At 45.6% G+C, this 21,861-nt stretch overlaps 2 protein-coding genes across 7 annotated transcripts in view; one reads left to right on the top strand and one right to left on the bottom strand.

Annotated features, from left to right (window-relative positions):
* The window catches only part of myo1g (myosin IG), an 81,413-nt gene extending 75,521 nt beyond the window's left edge, over positions 1 to 5,892 (top strand). For 4 of the 5 annotated variants that reach the window (XM_047383712.1, XM_047383711.1, XM_047383713.1 and 1 more), the window contains one exon: positions 5,468 to 5,892. In XM_047383712.1, the coding sequence (XP_047239668.1) occupies positions 5,468 to 5,630 (163 nt within the window). In that variant the 3' untranslated portion in view covers positions 5,631 to 5,892. The remainder of the gene's footprint in view (positions 1 to 5,467) is intronic. The other variant, XR_007040988.1, reaches the window with a different exon arrangement.
* Positions 5,893 to 11,424: 5,532 nt separating this feature from the next.
* si:dkeyp-92c9.2 (uncharacterized protein LOC571482 homolog) lies at positions 11,425 to 17,158 on the bottom strand. 2 transcript variants are annotated; one of them, XM_047384779.1, is made up of 3 exons: positions 16,688 to 17,158; positions 15,294 to 16,370; positions 11,425 to 15,210 (listed from the first exon to the last, which is right to left on the bottom strand). In XM_047384779.1, exons 2-3 carry the CDS (start codon positions 16,265 to 16,267, stop codon positions 15,024 to 15,026), a joined length of 1,161 nt encoding a protein of 386 aa, XP_047240735.1. In that variant the 5' UTR covers positions 16,268 to 16,370; positions 16,688 to 17,158; the 3' UTR covers positions 11,425 to 15,023. The 2 variants fall into 2 exon arrangements, with proteins under 2 accessions (XP_047240735.1, XP_047240736.1); XM_047384780.1 differs by having other exon boundaries at positions 15,069 to 16,370; positions 16,688 to 17,156.
* Positions 17,159 to 21,861: the final 4,703 nt, after the last annotated feature.

Here is a 21,861-nt window from a genome sequence, read left to right on the forward strand (position 1 = left end):
AAAGGAATGAGCTGTGATTGAAACACCATAAGTGACAAAGTAACCACAACCCTTAACAATCCAAAAACAAAGTGATAAACAAGATTCCAGTTTGCCATAAACCATAAGAGGCGACTGTGCCTCAGTAGGAAGAGTAGTCGTCTTGCAATCAGAAGGTTGTGGGTTCGATTCCAGCTTCCTCCTGACACTTAACCTCAAGTTGCCTACCAATGTGCGTATCGGTGTATAAATGTGTGAGCGTTAGTGAGTGCGATTGGGTGAATGTGGCTCTAGTGTAAAGCGCTTTGAGCGGTCTGTATGACTGGAAAAGCTCTATATAAGTTCAGTCCATTTACCATATCCTGGATAAACATGGAAGAACTTTTCTCCCAAAAAACAAAATACTAAAACAGGAAGTGTGGAGGATTAGCCTAATCACCATCCCTGCAGTGCTCAGAGATGGATGGATGGAGCTAAATCCAGGACAATCCTGGAAGAAAACCTGTTAGAGGCTGCAGAAGACCTGAGACTAAGGTGGAGGTTCACCTTCCAGCAGGACAACCACCCTGACCATACAGCATAGGTACAAAGGATAGTTTAGAAAACCAACCAATCTTGGTCCACTCTGTACAGAACCTGTTGTCTCCATAGACCCTGTGACAGCTGGAGCTATGGATTGAATCAATAATGAGGACCAGGACTTTAAATCACAAACCCGCAGACTTCTGACCGCGGTGAAATTAGTTTTAGGTTGGATATCCGTGCTCCATGGATTCAGCGGGTCTTCCTCCCGTTTGACCCGATGCAGGCAGTCTGATTACGGGCAGCCGCTCTCTGCCTGCTCCCTCCTCCTGCAGACGCTGGTTCTCTGAAGGGCCGTCAATAAATGTCCGATAATGTCAGATATTAAATGTGTTCATGGTGGTATTGTTTGTGTGTTTTGGGGGAAATGTTTGTGCGTCTGAACAGTACGGAAAAAATAGTAATGGAAACACTCAGAAAGCGGGCTGAATGGGGCAGAGCCAGGCCTAATGGAGCCAGTGGAAAAGGGGCGTTAGTGGGGCTGAATAAAAATTCATGCCACACTTTTCAGATTTTTATTACCAAATGTTTTTGAAAACTGAATCACTTTCCTCAAACTTCACATTTATAAACGACTTTGTGTTGGTCTGTCACTTAAACTCCTGATGAAATATATTAAGGTTTGCAGTGAGAAGCTGGACCTTCAAGCAGATGATCTTTGGTCTACAAATATCAAACCAACAACTTAATGTATTCTTATTATTTAATAATTCAGTTAATAGGGAAACACTGATTTGATAATCTCAAAATCGGCATAAACATCCTGCCATGTGAACCAGGCATTAGACTAATGTGGAAAAGCCCGGATGATGATATTTTAGGTTAATAAGCTTCTGAATGGTTAATTCATAACTGAGTTAAATAGAGGTGCACCTGTGGATGTGTTTTAAGGCAACACCTTAAACACACTGCAGCCTTGTGTGACATCATGGGTAAATTCAACCTATCAGGAAGAGAATGTGGACCTCCATAATCTGGTTCATCTTTGGGTCCAATTTCCAGATGCCTGAAGGTTCAACCATCAAGGTGTTTTAAGTATGAACACCACGCCATCATTGTTCAGGAAGGAGACATATTCTTTGTCCCAGAAATGAAGTGGTTTCATTGAAAAATACGTAAATGGACCTAAAACAAAGCTGAAGACATTGTGAAGAACCTGGTCAGAGTGGCTTATCCACTATAAAACGGGACTTGGACCAACGTGGGCTGATAGTCAATCCTTGAGGAAGAAGCCATAACTGGTTGTCCCAGTCATGTTGTGAGTTTGTGGCTGGATTGTTTTGCTTGAGAGCAATGTCATTATTTACTTGAAGCTCTGCCAGCTGGTGTGGGTTGGATTGGGTCAGAATGAGGCCAGCGTTGTCAGTCCCGCTTTAAAAGTTATAATGAAGTTAAACCAGTAGGTATGAGCCTTGGTCATAGATACCCTACCACCATGCTCCCACCCAGGACCCTGAGAAACACCCGTCGTGATGATAAAGCTCCATGATCGTGTTAAAGAGGTTTTCTGAATGAACCATCAAGGAACTGATGGACTACCACACGTCATGGGTAACCTAATCTGCCCCTAAAGACCTCGCAGAGATCCTACCAAGATCATCCAGGTCCTGGATGACTGTTGACATCATACCTTGGTCTTCACCCTGTATGAAGACACCCTAAGAATCAAGTTGGACTTGATTGGGTTTATTGTTGCAATAGTAGACAGATGGTGGACCGAAGAGGCGTTGAATTACTTCCAGTGTCTGAAAGTCGTGGCTGGTTGGACAAACTGGCTTAAAGAAAAGATGTCAAGACGCCACCTGTTGGACAGACTCTGGAATTGTTCTGTGTTTAATAATTCATATAAAGAGAAGCTGTGAAGGCAACCGCTTTAAGCAGCTCAGGCAGAGTCCTGCAGAAAAACATTACTTGGCACCAACTAATCCATTTGTTTATGCTTTTTATTGGTTTTTCTTATTTGGGATCTTTTCAGTGAAACTTCCCAGACTTTGTAATGGATCAAATGAAGCCAGAATCCTCTCGCATGTTTTTGCTCAGATAATGTCCTGTGACGCATTCACCTGGTGAAGCCGAATGCCAAAACTGTTGCATAACATCTATAGTTATGTAATCTACAGAAATCTAATTCACCTTCCAAACATTGGGCTTTAATTCCAACGTCCAGAGATGATTCAGAAGGAGATCAGTCAGTCGGGGGAGAGGGAGACAAACACACTTTGAACTGATTCATCAGCCGGCTGCTGCCAAAGCAGACGCATGTTTGCCAAGTTGGCTTAAACATGCAAACCAGCAGCGTATCAGAAACTTTCTCAACATTCAGGTGTCCACAAATAGCAGTTCAGTAATGTCCTCAGCTTCTGGTCAGACTCAGCTTTTAATCAGCTCATGGAAGAATCTCAGAGTCCTGTGAACTTCAGACTGTGATGTTGGTGGGGAAAGATTCTGGTTTGCAGTCTGAGGTGTTTGTTGAGCAGTCCGGTCGACACAGCTGAACTGAGCCTGAGCGGACGAGCAGATAACACCAGCAAGTGAAATGCTGCTCAGTTCTGGAAATATCTACAAAATTGCTGAAGAGAAACAGGTCAGAGTTGGTTTTTTATTACAGCAAGATGTTAATGTACAGTTTATAGAGAAATCAATCAGCAGTCTTTGTTAAAGTCTCACTTAGTGACTAATTTATTATTTCGATATGAAAAATACAATGAAAAAAAACGTAGTTTATTCTTGACTGGAGGGATAACAATAAAACAAATGTCTTCCTTAGGATCTACGGAAATCAGTTTCAGTTCTGTTTCTGCAGCACTTTAAAACACCAGTGTTACTAAAGTCCTTCACAAAGTAAAACGCAAACCGGAGGAAAAATACTGGTGAGAAATGTACAAATAAGTAAAAACGGATGAACCTCCATCCTGTCTTTAGCCACTCATTCCTTCTCATGGTCGGAGGTGGGTTGGTGGTTGACTTCAGGGGTCATTGGGCATGACAGGGGGGGTACAACCTAGACGGGTCACCAGTCAACCATGCAGACACACACTCATTCCTGGGGGAGGACACCGGAGTACCTGGAGTTAACCCACTCATGCAGAGGAAGAACATGCAAACTCCATGCAGAAAGGTCCCTCACCGGGATTCAAACTCAGCACTTTTGTTCTTATGACTGGCAGCAGCTGTGCCGCCCTGCAGCCATATAGTTATGTGTAAATAGCTGCATGAATAGGAATGAAATGAAAGCCCATAGATTTAAAGCCTCGTAAAAGAAAAGCCCTTCAGGTTCTTGTATCCTTAACAACAGGCTTTAGTTCTGTATCTGATTGGTCTTGTAGGCTTAAGGGTCCAGATGGATATTTTCTGCATTGCAACAGATGCTAAAGTCATGTTTCTTCATAGTACTGTCCAGAGAGAGCATGTGACAACAGAAATGGACCTAAAACAGAACCCCGAGGGATACCTGATTCACTGTAGACCGAGATGACGATGTGATGCTTGGGTCTATAAATTTTGATCTGTTGGAATAAAAGGATTAGAACCTGTTGGTCCCTCTAACCCACATGTGATTCTCTGTCTCCAAGCAAACCAGCCTCCATGCTTCCTCACTCAGCCAGCTCGGCCAGCGGCTCGTCTGCTATGGGAATACTGGACCGGGTTTATTGTTTTAATGGCAGAACTGAAGGCTGCTTTTCTGTGGAGTTTGGGTCCTGAGGTGAAGGGTTTTATGTTGGTTTTTTATGTTGTGGTGATTCTTGTTTAGCTTTCCTGAATTTCTGCTTCTTGGTACTTTTCAGGTATTCCTGTCATTTCCTTCCAGTAGTTTTCCTCCGTTTCCTGCCTCCAACACAGCTGCAGCTCATCTTTAATCAAACACCTTCCTCCCATCCAGTAGTTTTCCTCCGTTTCCTGCCTCCAACACAGCTGCAGCTCATCTTTAATCAAACACCTTCCTCCCATCCAGTAGTTTTCCTCCGTTTCCTGCCTCCAACACAGCTGCAGCTCATCTTTAATCAAACACCTTCCTCCCATCCAGTAGTTTTCCTCCGTTTCCTGCCTCCAACACAGCTGCAGCTCATCTTTAATCAAACACCTTCCTCCCATCCAGTAGTTTTCCTCCGTTTCCTGCCTCCAACACAGCTGCAGCTCATCTTTAATCAAACACCTTCCTCCCATCCAGTAGTTTTCCCTGCTTTTCTACTTTGTATTTGGTGTCATGGTCTCTTCATTTTACCTGTGGATCTGTTCCTTTAGACCAAGTTTAATCTCTGAGGGGGGCAGAAAGGTCATGTCTAAAGAAATTGAATAATTTTAACCAGGATCTCATATTTCCTCACAAAAACCAAATTTCTATGAACACCTAACTTTTCATAATAAATAAAACTGAGAAGCCATGTTCTATAAACTCATCCAATCTTCAGGTTCCAGTGAGATAGGACAATAGGGTCCTAAACTAAAGGGCTGAAGCTAAGATCGGTCTCGTTTATGGTGACCTAATTCTAAGTAGATCTTTTGATTTAAAAAGCCTCTGACGGAAACCTTGAGCTTCTGATTAGGGTCACTTTGGAAGATCCCAGCAAAGTCAGGTTTCTTAGAAGGACAACAGAAAGAAATGTGGGCTGGATCAGGGTTCTGGTTTAATTGTGTTAAAATCCCACATCTGTTACAGGATGGTTTAATCTTCATCCTCTAGTCAAAGATGCTGCATCATGAATTATATTAAAATCTCTTATATTTGAGCCGCTCTGTTCTCCGTCCACAGAACCGCCTTTAAGCTCGGATCTATAAAGGCTGAACTCCTCAGATCGGTTCTTCAGTCGATGTTTTGTGTTTTAACTGGACCTCTGTGATGTTAACCTCAGGATCACTGGTGGAGATGGAGATCCCTGATTAACAGATGCATGTTTTTGTCTTGCAGCATCAGAAGAGCTCTGCTTCCTGTGAAGGTCTGCCGCTCGACGCTGCAGCTTCACATGCGAGGGAAACCCAAGAATGTCTCGGTGGAAACCAAACCGGGCCAGACCGTGGCAGACTTCAAGAAGAGCCGAGACGGTTTCATCCTGCTGGTTCCTGAAAAATGAGAACATTTTCAGCTTTACCTCGGATCAAAACCAGGACTTTTAAGCCAGAACAGAACCGGGTTTATTATTCCTGAGCTGCACAGAGAGGAGGTTAAAGACTCTACTGCAATACTTAGATGTTTCAGACTGTTTCTGCTTTTTATAGGTGATTTTAAGAGTAGAGTCTATAAGTAAAATAAATGGACCTTCATAACAATCTGCATCCAAATGTGTTTGGGTCGGATCAAGAACACAGTCCTGGAGAATAAATTATTCAAGCTTTGCCTGAATGAGTTCTGTGTTGATTTCTCTCCTACCTACAGACTGCAGACCCCATGCAGCGGTCCAGATCCAGCTGTGCTCTGACGCTGGAGGAAGTTCAGTCTGCAGTTTCATCCAGTACCTCTGCAGAACCACTTCACAGGAAACTGGACTTTAAGCTGCTTCCTGTTTCATCCCTGTGGTGTGATAAGCATCGCAGGATGGACCCTCACGTTTATCTCCTTCAGCCTCTCATACTCCTTGGGTTTAATTTGCTCTCACTTCGTTTGGGAGGTTGAGCCCCTGCTGAAGTCTTCCAGGACCTGAAAGAACAAACTGGACCCTGATAAACTGAGTTCACTGGCTCATTAGAAGCTTTAGATGACATGCTGAGGTGGTTCTGAGAATGTTCTTGGGTTAAAACTGGGAGCTGTTTGAAAACAGAACTCATTATGTGCAGATGCACTTAAAAAATGAGCTCTCATCTGCCGTGTCCTCATCAGGCAAGGCTAGCAGCTTTCATACAGAACAAAGTTTAAAGGGCTTTACACAAAAAGAAACTATATTAAAAAGAAAAAATAGATTTTAACAAACGTTAACTCCAGGCGCTGCTTTAAGGTGGCTGTGGACCTCGTTTAGAGTCCATGATGACTTGAGGGTTTTTCCATGCGTTGTGGTCTTTAGCCTCTTGAGTTTAGTTGAGCCCTGACCTCTGAACTTGCATTTTTGGAAACAAAAACAATAACTTCTGTCTTTTCAGAATCAGCTTTATTTCCAAGTTTGTTCAGACAAACAAGGAGTTTGTCTCCGGTCCACTTTGCTCTCAATAATAAAGAATATCTTTTTAAATGTACATATAAATACAATTGACTTTATAATGGAGTATAATGTGAGATCAGTCCAAGTAGCAGACCCAAAATCCACCTCCTAAAGAGAGTCTCAGGGAGGAACCAGGAGTCTGGACCTCATAGAGATGAACTCTGACTGCTCCATCCTGTGGAAAGTTAAATGTGCTGCACCTTCACCACGGGGGCCAATGATTATGCAGTTTGCATATTTGGCCCAAAGCTGCCTCCAAATACCAATTCGGAGGAACCGGGATATAAATACTCTTTAATCTTGAATCTTTTTCTGGTTGAAAATCTGCAGCTGACCAACAACACTTTCTGTTATCAGCATTTTTACTGTTTTTCTTCATTCTGACCTCATTAGTCATCAGACCAAACATGGAGCAGAAACACCTGAGCCTGACGGTGGATCGGGATGAAACTGAGAATCTAATTAAAATGTTGCTGCTGCCTCCAGATGTTTGCTGCAGCTGCAGAAGGAATCTCCATCTAACTCAGCCAAACCAAGGCCTGTTAATCTGCTGCTGCTCGTCTCCCAGTCTGCAACCCCTCCAGTCTGATGATTCAATGGCTTCGTTTTCTTTGTCATGTTCAAGCACAGATTACAGCCTATATGTTGCTTTTATTTCACTAATTCTTTAATCATAGCCGTGAAGCTCTGACTCATCAGTCATGGAGGGTGAGAGCAGCTTCTCCCTCAGACATTTTAATTGTTGCATTTATCTTTTACTCATCGGATCAAACCGATATTTTATCTGATAAAATCTGAATCTCATTCAGAATATTTTTTATGGATATCGTGAACTTTGGTGGCAGCTTTGTTTCCATCTTCAATCACATCTCCAGCTGCTTCGGCCAGTCATTTTCCTCCAATCACCTCACTGCACATAAAGCCTCTCGCCTGCAGACAGAAACCACCCCTCAATCAGCTCTGCAGCAGGAATGTTGATCACCTTTTAGCAGGTTTCATCACAGGCCTGAGAGAAGGTTTCCTCAGTTTTACTTGTGCATGAACAGGATTCCTCCGAGTCTAATTTATCAGGAGTGGAGATTGTTGATGCAATCACTTAATGTGCGGAGCAATTCCATTACACAAAGACTGGCACCTGGTCCATCTCACTTTAGGGATTAGCAGCCCTGAAGTGAGGATTTGGTAACAAGTTGGCGAGGATTTACTCGGGAATATAATGTGTCCCACAGCTCCCTAAATCCTCTCAGCACAGAACAGAGCAGGTTTGGTGGGTCCTGCAGGTTTTCCAGCATCCTTCCGTCATCAGGCTGAGGGGAGGTCACATGCTGGAGATTACAGTAACATGAGGGATAGATTGGTTTTTCCTCTGGCTCGCTCTGAAGCAGCACGCCAGCAGCAGGAATGCTTGTTAATCAGGAAAACCAAAGCTGCCACGTCTAACCGACTGCATATGGAAACAGCCAGGGTCATAAGAAATAATACAAGTTTAATCATGTGTTCTGGAAACTGCAAAACGAGACAAATACCAGGACAAGTTTTAATAAAGCATGGAGTTCACAAGTTCTCCTTCCTATGCACAAAGGTATACCTTCATAGTAAAAACAGACTATCTATTCCTAGTTTAAATGGTATGATTTGAGCTTAAAAGCAGCCAAAGTCTGGAGAAAAATTATTGGAGATCACTTGAAAAAGTGCTGGAATGTCTGACTGAGACAAGATGTTTGTTCAAGTCCACAGAGACTAGTTTAAACCACATATTTTCATACCCCGTATAAAAAAAAACTAAAATTTTACATTAAATCACAATAAACATTTCCTCTTTTAGGAATTAAGATTAAATTATTTCTGTCCAATAAATACCAGATTAATGAAATACTATTTTTATACTTTGCTCAAGTGTCCATTTCCTCAGTATTTAGTAAAATGTCTTTTGAACTACTTTGGGTCAAACATTCTGGGTTTCCTCCTCACCATAGCTTGCTGGAACTTTGGTTCATTCCTCCTGACAGACCCGGTGTAACCGGGTCGGGTTTGTAGACCACCTTGCTCACACACATCTTCTCAGCTCCACCTACAACTTTTCTCTGGTAGAAACATCAGGACTTCGTGATGGCCGCTCCAAACATTCCTTGATGCTGATCTGGGTGGACATTGTCCATGTGGACGGCCCATTGTGTCCAAACTTTACCTTCCGGGATGATGTCTTGAGATGTTGCTTCAATGTCCATGTAAGGTTTTTTCCTCATGGTGCCATCTATTTTGAGAAGTGCAGCAGTCCCTCCTGCTGCAAAACACCCCCGCAGCATGATGCCGCCGCCCTCGTACTTCACAGTTGGGATGTTCTCGGGTTTTCAAGCTTTCCTCTTCTTCCTCCAGATGGACCATGGTCAATTTGACCAAACTCCTTCCTCAGATCACAGGACAAGTCAGCACAAACTAAAGCCTTTGTCCCTGAGTGCATGTTTCTCCTGGAGTGATGGCTTCTTCCTCTCTGAGTGACCTTTCAGCCCACTGTTACTGTAGGACTCGTTTCACTGTGCATGAGGACTTTGACGAGCTTCAGCAGCATAACATTTCTCTGCCCTGATATACATGTAGATTTCTTTTTAACCCTTTTAAACTGAGAACAAACTGGTGGCGGTTAAGTACCAGACTGCTGTCCATTCAGGACATTTAGTACTATAACGTAGTGTCATAAGTTAAAATGCTGTAAACGCAACCAATCAGCTTCAGGAAGGTAAACTGGGGAAAGATTTTTAACCAGACCTCAAAATCGGAAATCCAACATGGATGGCGTCATTGAATATATTCTGACTGTGTCACACTGGATCTGTTCCTTCAAAATTATCTTTAAACAAACCTAAATTTACCTGATTTATTGAAGATGAATTACTCTGAGCTTTTCTGAGGAGGAGTAGATTGACGTTAAGTGCTGTAACCATCATCACGCAGCAGTTATACATATTATTAATAATAAAAAGTCAATATATAAAAACCAGTCAGAGGAACAGAGGCAAACTGAGGTTCAGACACACAGAGATGACTTCAGGAACAAAAGCTTGCATGAAAACATCTGAAGCTGGGGATGTTGATTTGAGATTGAATCAGAATCCCTGAGGACCAATAAACCGGATCAGTTCATTCCTAACAAGAACTAGTTCTTAACACAGTTCAGCCAGGTTAGAATGAACTGATTCATGTTCACAGTTCTCCACCTAGCATGTGTTTTATTGTCTCCTGTTGTCTCTGACATTTTTATAGAAATGAAACACATCTGTTACCTGCTGGATGATTGGAGAGCGGAGGTTGAAGCTGCAGCTACTCTTCATCTCCCATCCATAAACTACAGCAACACAAAACCCCCAGTGTAGCCTGATAGTTTAGGTGTCACAGGGCTAAATGACCAGTATAGGTCCTCACTAAGCTGAACTGTGTTTCTGCTGCCTGAACAGACGGACCACCTTCAGGGGAAATTCTGCACAGAGTTCATCTTTTTGCTAAATTCTTTACTGAAAAAACCCAAAAGATCAGAGAGGCCGTCAGAACATCCACATCAACTCCAGGACCAAAGTTGTCTCCAACTAGAACTGATTTTGACAAAATTTACCAATTTCACCAAATAAACTACAAAATCTTAGAAGAAATCGTACAGCAACTAAGCTCTTCTTCCTGCTGTCTCGATGTTTTACCCACAGCTTTCCTTCAGAACGTTTTGCCTGTAATAACATCTGATTTAACACAAATAATAAACACGTCCCTTTTGTCAGGTGTTTTCCTCCAGGCCCTGAAAACAGCAATTATCAAACCTCTATTGAAAAAGAGCAACTTGGACAAGCTGCTACTACAGAACTACAGGCCTATATCAAACCTCCTCTTCATCAGTAAGATTATTGAAAAAGCTGCGTTTCAACAGTTAAACAACTTCCTAACAACGACCAACCGTTTCGATGTCTTCCAGTCAGGCTTCCTGTTCACCACAGTACAGAGACTGTTCTTGTCAAGGTGTTCAATGACATCCGTATAAATGCAGACTGTGGAAGAACCATGGTGCTGGTATTATTGGACCTTAGTGCAGCATTCGACACTGTCCCAGCAAATTTCAATGAAGTCTGAAGCTTTTAGATGATGAAATGGGAAAAGTTCAGAGGGTGTGAATATTTTTGTGCAGCAGGAGGGATCTAACACTTTGCAGATATTTTTTCACTATATTTCCTGCTTTTCTGCACAGTTTATACCCGGAACATCCTGAAAGTTACATATAGATTGTGCAGCACTTGATGTTTCTCCTAATTCATGTGTTTACATGTAGTGTTTTCAGACACGCTAACATACGTGTGCAAACAGGAAACAGATTGACAGCCGTGTAAAGCTGGTTGGATATGAAACAAGGATCAGTCAGTTATTATTGAAGGATTTTATCTGAATCCTGAATGAAAACAAAAAACTGGAATAAGATGTCAGGGACACCCAGACAGACGCTGAGGACCACAGCTGCATCTGAAGCTTTCTGAACCTCTGAGTCTTCACGGAGGCTGGTTCTGAGTCGAGGCGGCAGCGCCTCTGTGTTCTCCGAGCTGACTGCACCAACTCAGAACCAGGTGGCCAGGCTATTATATGGCCTGCATTCATTTCCAGGGTGTCCTCAGTGAGCTGGACTAGAGGGGGGAGGAGAACTGAAGCAGCTCGGTTCAGGCTGTGAGCCGTGCAGGAAAAAACAAACAGCTGCTTTCACATCTGAGCTCAACACTTTATTAAATTACCAACATAGGCAACAACACTGTCATGAAAGAAGGAAACAAAAACATGAAAAACAAAACAGTTTTCTTCAAGTTTTTCCATCAGCAGTATTTTCACTTTCACAAAGACACACCTGGCTTCAGGTGGAGGCTGGACACTCGTATATCAGTCTCCCTGCACAGAGGAGGTGTTGTCATGGAGCTATGAGATGTGTTGCATCAGAGATGGAGCTATGCCGCGACCAACGCTGCCTGCACAATGACCAGCTTTGTGTTGCTGGCAGCTGGTGCATTGATGAGAGACGCTATGTGGTCTCCGTTTCTCTGAGGCTAAAAGATTCCTGCAGATACACTGGAGGACAAGCCTCCAATTTGGCAAAGAGACACAAGAAAAGTAGCCTGAAATAAAAAGGTTTGAAATCATAAATGTGCCGCAGCTCAGAGGAATTCACAAGCCAAACTCAAGTAAACAAGATTCCTGTGCCTCTATTATTCCTAAACAGACCAAAATGATAATATTTCACTCAGCGATCAGACACTGAGAAACTTTAGCACATTCACGATGACGTTTCTCTGCAGTGGAAATAAAACTCTAAACATCCTCGTTAAAAGGCAAAGGGAAGCAGTTCCCCTCTTAATGTGACATTTATCCTTCACAGTGCAACTCAAACTGAATTTATTTACTGTTTCCAAACTATGCAACTAGTTAAAATGTGTCCCTCTAACAGATTTATTTGTTCCTCAGCTGATTTAGACAAATGTCTCATTAAAGGCAAAATAATTTGTGTAAATAATCTATTATGTTTGTTAGAAATCCAGTCAGTTGATCCAGTTTTAGGTTACGTAGACATAAAACGTCACATAAAAAAATAATTCAGACAGAAGAAGAAAGTAAAAAAAGGTCTAAGCTACCCAGCAGGCATGCACTCTACCACAGCAACATTATCAATGTATTTTTATTCATCCCTAACACCTCCTCTCCTCATATTTACACCATCAGTCCAAGGTGTGCCATTAAAACTTCACACTGATCTACAGCAGCACCAACAACCTGCATCAACACAACTCACAGAGCTGTGGAGACACCAGCATAAGCAGGAATTAGGTCCCAGAACGGATCTCTAACACCCAACCAGCTCTGTTAAAGTCCAGAACCTCTTTATTCTGTCACCATGTTCCCAGTCAGGGTTCTTGTTGCCAGACAGAAAACAGATTTCTTTTTTACTGTCACATTCTTTTTCCCAACCAGAGCCAGACTCCGACCCGGGTGAAAGACGTCCCGGGTGGTCAAAATGTCAAGTTTAACCCGGAAACACGAGGATCCAATCATCCACAGAGGCCGTTCTGTCTGTTTGCAGTCAGGAGCTCAGGATTCGAGAGCTTTGATTGGATGACGTGGAATTAGAGTTCCAGTTGACATGAAAGTTAATTTGTTTGTTGGATTGACCGGAGGAGCCTCAACACGATCTAGGTGATTGGATCAGAACTGCACCTCTACCCCTGTGCTGGGTATGTACCTGGAGAGGATCGGACCAGCCTGCAGGTTCTGCAGGAGGTGGAGCAGACAGAGATGGCAGCCTGCAGCCTCGTTCTGCCCTTCCTCGTCCTGACAATGGCTACCGGGTGCTGGGCGTCAAATCTAATCAAATAACAGCTGAGCATGGGTGGGGCTGGGTTGGAGGCAAGACACCAGTCTCCTTGTCAAAGCTGGAAAACAACAACGAGCTGAAAATGGCAGCAGACAAAGACACTAACACTCATCGATGAATCATCACAGATCCCTCAGGCAGACTGGGAGCCAGTTCAGATGCCAGTTAGCAGGAAAAAACAGAACAAAACCATAAAACTGAACTTAGAGCCCAACTTTTCTGGTTTCCTAACTGATTTTCATTCATTTCACTCATTAGATTGATGGAGAGGAATTACAGCAGAGAGGCTGGACCTCGTTGTCCGAGCTGCACAATTAATCGACTCAGAATCCTCACCGCACTATGAAAGTGTGCATAAACTGCCATCAAGAACAACTGCTTGGATGCAAAGTTTTGTAAGCTGAAATATTTAAATCCAATGATTCACACTCTGCTTGTTAATCATATCTGAGGCCAGTTGGATGGACTTTTCAGACACCAGATGCATCCATCTAACAGAGGTTCTGGTGAGCAAGAAGCTAAAGCTAAAGCTCATGTGAATGTAATGTTGTCCAATAGCTTTGATGATTACATGTTTTCCTCTCACCATGCTGTCTGACTGGGATCGGTTCTCCAGCCAGAACTAAGGAGGTCCAAGCCCTTGAGTTGAGATGGATCAATCAAGATTTTGCCAACTGAAACCGATTCAGGATTTTCCTTCAGGGCTAACTCTCGGATTCCGGTTTTTCAGCCTAAGCACCATGAAACAAAACTATTAATATTTTAACTTTGTTTCAACTCAACAATTAAAACAATAAAAAAAAACTGCTGGATCCTTGATAGATGTAAACATCTGGAATCCAACAGAAAACGAAGGATAAAAGACAATCCCAGTTTTTGTGTAAAAGTCCCAATTTTTACTAAAACTGAAACAAAAAGTGATTTGCAGTTTAGGGTTTTATGCATAAAAGTTCACCAGTCACAGCTGATGGAGGAACTGGCTAATTTCAGCCACTGGATGAATGATTGATGCCTTCAATGTTCAGTTCATTTTTTGCCTGTAAGGTGGTCGCTCATAAGAACATCCAGGTCAGAATTAAGGCCTGTTTGTTTCTTCTACTTCAGAAAATTTCATTTTGCTCGCCAAATAAAATTTGAAACTTCAAACATACTCTACGCCCCCGACTATAAGAGCCTCACGATCTTTAACTGAAAAGCACTTTCTCTTCTATAAAAAAATCCAACATAGAAAGAATTAAAGTTTGAGTCGATAAAAGAAGGTTTGGACGTAAAATCAGGATTTATGAGTTAATCTTTGTTGGGTTTGGTACTCAGCTGCTGCTCTAGTCTGACACCTAGTGGCTTCCTACGTCTTGTGCTCAGCTGTCGAGTTTTTTAAGGTCCAGCTCCAAAGAAAATCCGAAGCACTGCATGTTTGCTGCGTCTCTAATGGACCTCTGATATCCCTGAAAGCTTCTCGGTTCAGGTGAGCGATGAGAAGATGGGACAAACAGAGAAGCTGCAGCAACAAACCAGAACTGAGCTCATCTGTCATCTCTGCATGGATGTTCTCTGGAAGCTGGTAGAATCTCCACATCTGAACGAGACATACAATGTGCTTGGCTCGGTCCGATCTGGCCTGGTTTAACTGCTGAGGCTCTGCAAGTCTGCCGACAGGACGAGGAAGGAAGTAAGGTTCACAGCTGGGAGGGGCTGCAGTAATCTGTAAATCTTATCATTACCACGGCTGTGTGTGTGTGTGTGTGTGTGTGTGTGTGTGTGTGTGTGTGTAGGGGGGTGGAACAAAGGGTGGCGTAAACAGCTGATGACCCTGGCAGCCTTCCACTCCAGCGATACAGATCTCCAACGCCGCTCTCTTCAGATTTAAGGAGCAAACTGACTCCAGAAAGCTCCGCCCGCTTCCCTGCAGGACACCACATGGACCTCCAGCTGCTCCCATCAGTCCCTTTTCACAGATCATATCTCCATCTGAACCTTTTTTCTGACTGACCTTCTAAATCACTCAGAGTAAAGCTGTTTGGCCACTTTTTGACATGTTTAAAATGCAGAGAAGCAGCTGGGACAGTTGGGACCAAAGGTGTTTGGATGGGACAGGTGGACCAAACGGCTCCTCGTTTATTGTGAGTCCCAGACATTCTGTGGATGGAAGGGATGAAACATGTGAGAGGAATCTATGGCTGAATGAATGATAGCTGTCTGGTCCTGAAGCCTCTTCTCACCGATCCAAAACCCGGCTGTAGTCCTGAGGCCCACAGCCACCTTCACTCTTCAGTTCAGCAAAGATTTGGGTGAAGAAGTGCGGGTCTGCATTGATGCGCAGCATCTTGGAGCTGGTGGCATCGATGATGGCGAGGCAGCGGTCCCAGAAGGCCTCCTTCCCCGCCTCCACCAGGAATGGCTTGATTGGGTACGAGATCTCGTTGCCCATGTAGGAGTAAGACAGGTAGAGGCAGGTGAGCAGGATGGCCTGCAGCTCGTGCTCTGACCCAACTAGGTCGCCGTCCACCACATCACGGCAGAGCATGTAGACAAACACCACGTTGGCAGGCGTGACGAAGGCCTGGTCCTGCCAGCCCTGCAGCAGCAGTGAGCGGTCCACGGCCCGCAGCCACAGAACCGGATCGGCCGGAGACAAGTGCTTCAGCCGGTAGCAGCGGCAGCACAGGAACTCCCCGAGGCAGCGCAGAAGCTCGCTGGTGGAGGCTTGGACGATGACGCGCTTTGGAGAAGAGGTCCCCTGAGGGACCTTCTTCACTGAAGACAGCTGCTGGGATTTGCTGCAGCCGTATCCGTGCCCCTGACCCATTCCCAGTCCGTAACCGAGCCCCAGACCCAGTCCCGCAGGGCCTTCGTAGTTTGAAAGGTTGGCACATGACAGGGACTTCTTCACATTCTCACGGTTCAGGTGCAACACTTGGTCCTTCTGGTAGATGTTGTTGTTGTTCAGGGACTCAGCGAGGACCCCGGCACCTCCGGGCCCCTTCTTGGGGTTCCCCTTCTTCTTGGTGGAGGCCACCAGCCGCTTCCAGGTCAGCGTCGGGAGGAAGATGGACTGGCCTCTCTTCAGGCCGCGGTCCTTTTGACTGTTAAGGGAGCGGCTGCTGAGGCTCGGGTAGTGGCTGAGCACACCTGCGTGGTTGTCATAGTAACCGGGTTTCCGAGCACCCGGTGACAAAGACAGCGCGGTGCCCATGATGGGTCAGCGCTCCACAGGTTTAACCACCTCACTGGGGTTTGTCTCTCAGAATCCGGCAAACATCATGAAGAGAAGAAAAGAGACGACATGAGGAGGAGAGCTGATGGAGACAGAGAAGAAATCATTAGAAAACAGCAACTAATCCCAGCTGAAGATATGATTCCTGAAGATCTTCCTGAGAAGAATTCATCTTTTTTCTGTTTTAGATCTCAGAGCAGCTTCAAGAGGATCACAGATTAAGTGATGTTTGGACCTCCTAAATATCTAAACCTGTGAGCTGGACGGGTTGCAAACTGGATTTAATTGAGAAAACTAAGCAAACTAAGAGGAATTTAATCTCCTCCAAACCTCGCATAGAGTATTGACAAACTGAAGTGGTTCTGTTTGGTTCCGAGAAACAGAAAGTAAAGAGCTCACCTGTGTTTGTGGAAACTTGTGGAGCTTCTGTTTGTCCGGTTCCTGCCGCAGTCTGCGGAGCTGCAAAGATCTGAGAAGGAACAGTAAGAAAGAGCGCAACAACTGCACCGACTGCACTGCAGCCGGAGACAGGCGGTGACAGGACGGCGCACAGTGTGCGCAATCACAGGCAGAAAGATGCGGATTGTGTGCAGAGACGGTTCAGCGGGTGCGGTGCTGCCCGTCAGAGGCAGCCGGTAGGGACTGGCGCCTTTAACCGGCTCAGCTCCATGGTCACAAACCAAACTTTCACTCAGTCCTTTCAAAGCACTCCATCTTCTCTGCGAGCCACAGAACAGTGTCCTCCGAACTCTCACTGGTCCCGGTCCAGCAGCAGCAACGTTCCGCTCTGTGGGAGCATCAGCGGCTGAATGAGCGGAGCTCAGAGATGCTTCAGTCCGAGATCTGAGCGCGGACGGCAGGCAGCGAGCGGCGCGTCGCCCCGCCTCCGCTTCAGCGGGAGGAGCCTGAGCTGACACACACACACACACACACACACACACACACACACACACACACACACACACACACACACACACACACACACACACACACACACACTATGAGCATCCCTGTAAACATCAAGGTTGTTCTACCTGTCAGTTTTTATTGCATCATACATTATAAAGGAAACGAAGCAATCAAACTAATTACGATAAATGGTAATAAATTAATATTATGTAGTATTAGATGCTATATAAAATATCAAAGTGCAATAAATGAGCTCAAATAGAAATAAAATATTTAATGTATTTTTTTAATTTTAAATTTAAATGAAACGATAAATGAAAGTTTTGTTTAAAGTATGAAAAATAATAAACATCTGAGATCGTCTCCTGCTGGAGATCCAGACCCAGCAACCCTCTCCAGCTTTAGGGACCCAGAGCTGTTGTCAGGCCAGGAGTAGCACATCAATAAATAAGGTGCAATGACCCTGCATAACATTATGACCACTGAAAGATGATTATGATGGGTCATTATGGCCTCTGTCAGCAGGATGATGGGCTCTGCAACAAAGTAAAATGGTCCAGCAATGGCTTGAGGAGAACAACAACCAGCTTGAGGTGTTAGCTCCACATTCCCAAGATATGAATCTGATTGAGCATTTTGTAGGATGCACTGAGAAAAGGATCTGCTGTGGTGCTGCTAACACCATAGGTGAACTTCAGAGCTCTAGTGGAGGCCATGTTCTGATGGGTTGAGGCTGTTTTGGCACAAGAAACTATTAGACATTGGCTATGATGTTATGCCTCCAGATCAGATGAACCTCAGCTGATTTATTTTGTTGTAGAGAAGCTGTAGCTCTGCTTGAAGTTCTGCAGAACCTGATCAGCCTGCAAGCTTCTTGTATCCAGCATCTCCTCCTTTCAGCCCAGATCCACACCTCCTGACAACAGCTGAGGGTGGAATGTAGATGGAGCAGAAAATGAACAGCTTCGCCTTTCAGTTCTGCTTTTCTTCACCAAGACAGACCAGAGGACTGAGCTCATTCCTGCAGATGAAGCCGTCTCCATCCCTCCATCAACTTTTCCAGTTGAGAGCGATGGCCTCTGTATGCTTTAGAGCAGGATATGGCTTGGAGACACTAACATAACCACATATGAGACCCCTCCTCTCATTACTGCACCATGAAATCATGTAAATGAACTCTTAGGTCCATTTTAGCTGCTTCATCAGATCTTCATCATTTTTTATCAATAGCTGCTTTCCAGATTAACATTCTTCCATCCGTCCATCATCTGTACCCGCTTCCTAGCATAGTTTTGGGAGTGGGGGGTGGTACCTATCTCCAGAGGTCAGGACAAACAACTGTGCACACACACACACACACACACACACACACACACACACACACTCACCCCTAAGAGCAATTTAGACTTCATGTTTGTAGGCTCTGGGAGGAGGCCCAAGTACCCATAGAGAACCCACACATGCATGAGGAGAACATGCAAACACCACGCAGAACGACCCCAGGCTGGGACTTGAATCCAGGACCTTCTTGCTGCAGCACGCAGCCTCTATCTCCAGCAGTCATTGGGCAAGTGATGTTAAAATATTTTTAAAAGTCTATCTTTTATTGAGAGGAAACCTGAAGTTACTGTGTGGACTCTTCCAGGTATGAGGAGTAGAAGTTCTACAGAGGAACAGTTCCTCCTGCGAGCAGATAGGTTATAATCATTTATATGAGCCCGTACTGACTGAACTTAGATCCACAAAAACAGTAAATATTGGACCACTAGGGGTTGTCGAACACCAAGTCATACTGGACCAGAACCTAAGTAAAGACTTTAGAGGGTTTAACAGAAGAAACTTTACGTCAGGTCCCACATGGTCAGAATCGTACTCGTACTCGTCGTCTTCCGCTTATCCGGGACTGGGTCGCGGGGTCAGCAGAGACGCCCAGACGTCCCTCTCTCCAGACACCTCCTCCAGCTCCTCCAGGGGGAGCCCAAGGCGATCCCAGGCCAGCCGAGAGACATAGTCCCTCCAGCATGTCCTGGGCCGTCCCCTGGGCCTCCTCCCGGTGGGACGTGTCTGGAACACCTCCCGAGGAAGGCGTCCAGGAGGCATCCGGTATAGATGCCCGAGCCACCTCAACTGGCTCCTCTCAATGTGGAGGAGCAGCGGCTCTACTCCGAGCTCCTCCCGGATGGCCGAGCTCCTCACCCTATCTCTAAGGGAGTGCCCAGCCACCCTACAGAGGAAGCTCATTTCAGCCGCTTGTATCCTTGATCTCGTTCTTTCAGTCATGACCCAAAGTTCATGGCCATAGGTGAGGGTAGGAACGTAGACCGACCAGTAAATCAAGAGCTTTGCTTTTCAGCTCAGCTCTCTCTTCACCACAGTGGACCGGAACAGCGCCCCCATTACTGTGGCACGTCTGTCGATCTCCCGCTCCATTCTTCCCTCACTCGTGAACAAGACCTCGAGATACTTGAACTCCTCCACTTGAGGCAGGAACTCCCCTCCAACCTGAAGAGGACAAGCCACCCTTTTCCGGTCAAGAACCATGACCTCGGACTTGGAGGAGCTGATCTTCATCCCAGCCGCTTCACACTCGGCTGCGTACCGCCACAGTGAATGCTGTAGGTCTTGGCTAGAGGGGCCCAGCAGGACCACGTCATCTGCAAAAAGAAGAGACGAAATCCACTGGTCCCCAAACCAGACCCCCTCCGTTCCTTGGCTGCGTCTAGAAATCCTGTCCATAAAAGTTATGAACAGGACCGGTGACAAAGGGCAGTCCTGCCGGAGTCCAACATGCACCGGGAACAGGTCCGACTTAGTGCCGGCAATGCGGACCAAACTCCTGCTCCGCTTGTACAGAGACTGGATGGCCCCTAATAAACGGCCCCCGATTCCATACTCCTGGAGCACCCCCCACAGGGCATCACGAGGGACACAGTCGAATGCCTTCTCCAGGTCCACAAAACACATGTGGACCGGTTGGGCAAACTCCCATGAACCCTCGAGTACCCTGTAGAGGGTATAGAACTGGTCCAGTGTTCCACGGCCGGGACGAAAACCAGACTGCTCCTCCTGAAGTCGAGGTTCGACTATCGGTCGGACTCTCCTCTCCAATACCCTGGCGTAGGCCTTACCAGGGAGGCTGAGGAGGGTGATTCCCCTGTAGTTGGAACACACCCTCCGGTCCCCCTTCTTATAAAGGGGGACCACCACCCCAGTCTGCCAGTCCAGAGGCACTGTCCCCGACCGCCACGCAATGTTGAAGAGGCGTGTCAACCATGACAGCCCTACAACATCCAGAGACTTGAAGTACTCAGGGCGGATCTCATCCACCCCCGAAGCCTTGCCACCGCGGAGCTTTTTAACCACCTCGGTGACTTCAGCCTGGGTGATGAAAGAGTCCAACCCCGAGTCCCCAGCCTCTGTTTCCACCAGGGAATGCGTGATGGCAGGATTGAGGAGATCCTCAAAGTACTCCTTCCATCGCCCAATAATGTCCCTAGTCGAGGTCAGCAGCTCCCCACCCCCACTATAAACAGTGTTGGTGAAGCACTGCTTCCCCCTCCTGAGGCACCGGATGGTTTGCCAGAATTGCTTCGGGGCCAACCGGTAGTCCTTCTCCATGGCCTCACCGAGCTCCTCCCAGGCCCGAGTTTTTGCCTCTGCCACAGCCCGGGCCGCAGCACGCTTGGCTCCACGGTACCCGTCAGCCGCCTCAGGAGTCCCACAAGCCAACCACAGCCGATAGGACTCCTTCAGCTTGACAGCGTCCCGTACTGCCGTGTCCACCACCGGGTTCAGGGATTGCCGCCGCGACAGGTACCGCAGACCTTACGGCGGCAGCTGCGGGCAGCAGCATCGACAATAGATGCGGAGAACATGGTCCACTCGGACTCTATGTCTCCAACATCCCCCAGAATCCGGTCAAAGCTCTCCCGGAGGTGGGAGTTGAATACATCCCTGGCCGAGGGCTTCGCCAGACGTTCCCAGCAGACCCTCACTATGTGCTTGGGCCTGCCAAGTCTGTCCGGCTTTCTCCTCCTCCAGCGGATCCAACTCACCACCAGGTGGTGATCAGTGAACAGCTCAGCCACTCATGTGGTCATAATATTTTACAATATTATAGAACAGCATATTTATTCCGGTGATATTAGTGATCGACTCGCCCTAGTGGTCCGGTGCACTTCCGTTTTATGGGGCTAGTTTGCAGCTTTTCTTAACTTGCTGTTTTTGTAGCTTTCTTGTGTTGCATTTCTGTTTTGTTGTTTGTTTCTTTGGGAGTTTGCATCATTTATGTCTTTGCAGCATGTTTGCACCTGTCAGCGACCGTAAAACTAATAATCTATATGTGTCTCAGTTCCTCGTCTTAAACATGGAGCAGAAGGATCAAATTATGATTAGATGATGACGAGGTTTACTGCAGGTTAGCTGCTCAGCTCCTGTTATGCAACCATCTCCATGAGTCCATCCTGTATTGTAGGTCATTTAGCCGCCCAGGCTGTCGAGGATAAGAGGATCAAATATGTCATTTGGAAGGAGAGACAATAAAGTTATCAATTAAGTGATCAGTTTCTCCTCAGAGAGCTGTGGATCTGTGGTTCACTGTGTTCTTTATGACTCCAGTTATTAAATAAAGTAACTCCACTTCCAGTGGTTTGTTTAAGAGTATC

This window comes from Girardinichthys multiradiatus, chromosome 13 (genome assembly GCF_021462225.1).
Source record: "Girardinichthys multiradiatus isolate DD_20200921_A chromosome 13, DD_fGirMul_XY1, whole genome shotgun sequence".
NCBI lineage: Eukaryota > Metazoa > Chordata > Actinopteri > Cyprinodontiformes > Goodeidae > Girardinichthys > Girardinichthys multiradiatus.

What these genes read in the sequence shown, in the direction of transcription:
- si:dkeyp-92c9.2 (XM_047384779.1), bottom strand. Translation starts at nt 16,267, where the DNA reads ATGGGCACCGCGCTGTCTTTGTCACCGGGTGCTCGGAAACCCGGTTAC. An exon ending in TACAGCCGGGTTTTGGATCG is followed by an intron (nt 15,211 to 15,293) that starts GTGAGAAGAGGC and finishes TTCCATCCACAG; the next exon opens with AATGTCTGGGACTCACAATA.